This window comes from Mustela nigripes, chromosome 10, assembly GCF_022355385.1.
Source record: "Mustela nigripes isolate SB6536 chromosome 10, MUSNIG.SB6536, whole genome shotgun sequence".
NCBI lineage: Eukaryota > Metazoa > Chordata > Mammalia > Carnivora > Mustelidae > Mustela > Mustela nigripes.
In genome coordinates, this window is record NC_081566.1 from 66,583,410 (window position 1) to 66,585,251 (window position 1,842).

Consider the following 1,842-nt stretch of genomic DNA (forward strand, 5'->3'; position numbering starts at 1 on the left):
CCCCCCCCCCCCCCCCCCCCCGGCTCCGAGCACTGTTCGGTTCAGAGTTCTGTCTGTACTGCTCTGCTTGCTTGCTGTGGGTCTGACCCTTCCAGCCCCACCCCCATGAACGTTCCAGGAGCACAAGGATTTGCTTCTGGTTCTGCTTCCGTTGTTCCCGCACGGAGTAGCCCAGCACTAGCCGGTGCAGTCCATGAAGACTGACCGCGCACAGCCTTGGCTCACGTGGGAGGCATGCGAAGGCCACGCCGGGAAGGGGCCTGGCCCAGGGGCCCGCTTAGCTCTGCCCTCCGTCCCTCCGCAGGGGAAGGCACGATCCCAGTGGAGTCCAGCGACATCGTGCCCACGTGGGACGGCATCCGGCTGGGGGAGCGGCTGCGCACCATGTCCTGCAGCGACAAGATCCTGCGCTGGAACGTGCTCGGCCTGCAGGGGGCACTGCTGACCCACTTCCTGCAGCCCGTGTACCTCAAGTCTGTGACGCTGGGTGAGGGGCTGCTGCTGCCCGCCGCCCCCTCCCCACTGCTGCTCCCGCCCGTGGTCCCCGTCCCGTCCCCGCTGCTGTCCCTCCCCCACCAAGAGCCCGTCCCGGCACACCTGAAGCCCGGAATGTGCCTGCGGCTCTGGGGCCATGTGCCCCCGCGCAGCCACCGCCGGCCAGGCCTGCCACCGTGGTCCCCCCCACCCGCTCGCACGTCCGCGCCCCTGTGTGTCTCCGCCTCGCGGCAGCGCCCACTGCAAGCTCCGGCACCCGCCTTTCCCACGCAGGTTACCTCTTCAGCCAAGGGCATCTGACCCGTGCCATCTGCTGCCGTGTGACAAGAGACGGGAGTGCCTTCGAGGACGGACTGCGGCCCCCCTTCATTGTCAACCACCCCAAGGTGCTGTAGCTCCTCCACTTTCTCGATGTTTGCTGTGGCCAGTGGGGGGGGGGGTCCTCCCCGGTGTCCCAGGAGCTGGTCCTGTCGCCCTGTCGGACGCCGGGGGCTTTCTGTTTGGTCTGGGACCCGTCGGATTGAGCTGGGCTTAGTAGGACCAGAGTCTGTGCCAAACAAGTCCTAGCCGAGAGGAAAGATCCCGAGTCATGCCCCCTCTTGGGGGCCCCGAGTCCCTGCGGCAGGACCCTCCGGAAGGTCTCCATCTGCCCCTGTCGCTCCCGGGACCTCTAGGTCGGCCGAGTCAGCGTGTACGACTCCAAACGGCAGTCGGGGAAGACCAAGGAGACGAGCGTCAACTGGTGCCTGGCGGATGGCTACGACCTGGAGATCCTGGACGGGACCCGGGGCACGGTGGACGGGTAAGACGCCGGCGTCTGCGGCGCGGCCCTGCCCGCACACCCCACCCTCTCGGCTCCCTGGGGAGTAATGAGCGGTTTCTGTTCCTCCAGGCCACGGAACGAATTGTCCCGGGTCTCCAAAAAGAACATTTTCCTCCTGTTTAAGAAGCTCTGCTCCTTCCGGTACCGCAGGGATCTGCTCAGACTGTCCTACGGTGAGGCCAAGAAAGCCGCCCGAGACTACGAGATCGCCAAGAACTACTTCAAGAAAAGCCTGAAGGACATGGGTTACGGGAACTGGATTAGCAAGCCTCAGGAGGAGAAGAACTTCTACCTCTGCCCCGTGTGAGGGGCCAGGGACGGGGGCACCGGCGGGCTGGAGCTCTCCTCGGCGTGTCTGTCTGGAGTCGTTCCGTTTCCTCTTTCTTTTCCTGGTGGAAGCGCTCCCGAGACACCGGGAACTGTGGTGTCCCCGTGCCCTGCTTCTGCCAGGAGCCAGGCCCGCCCGCCCACCTGCCGTCTCCACCGGGACGGAGGCGCATCCGTCCCCTCTCGCCCACCACGTG

General features: G+C 66.0%; 1 protein-coding gene across 4 annotated transcripts in view; it reads left to right on the forward strand.

Annotated features, from left to right (window-relative positions):
- ADAR (adenosine deaminase RNA specific) overlaps positions 1–1,836 on the forward strand; it is a 35,159-nt gene extending 33,323 nt beyond the window's left edge. For all 4 annotated transcript variants that reach the window (XM_059413846.1, XM_059413845.1, XM_059413844.1 and 1 more), the window contains exons 12-15: positions 305–487; positions 769–881; positions 1,170–1,297; positions 1,388–1,836. In XM_059413846.1, coding sequence (XP_059269829.1) covers positions 305–487; positions 769–881; positions 1,170–1,297; positions 1,388–1,625 — 662 coding nt within the window. In that variant the 3' untranslated portion in view covers positions 1,626–1,836. The remainder of the gene's footprint in view (positions 1–304; positions 488–768; positions 882–1,169; positions 1,298–1,387) is intronic.
- The last annotated feature ends 6 nt before the right edge of the window (positions 1,837–1,842 follow it).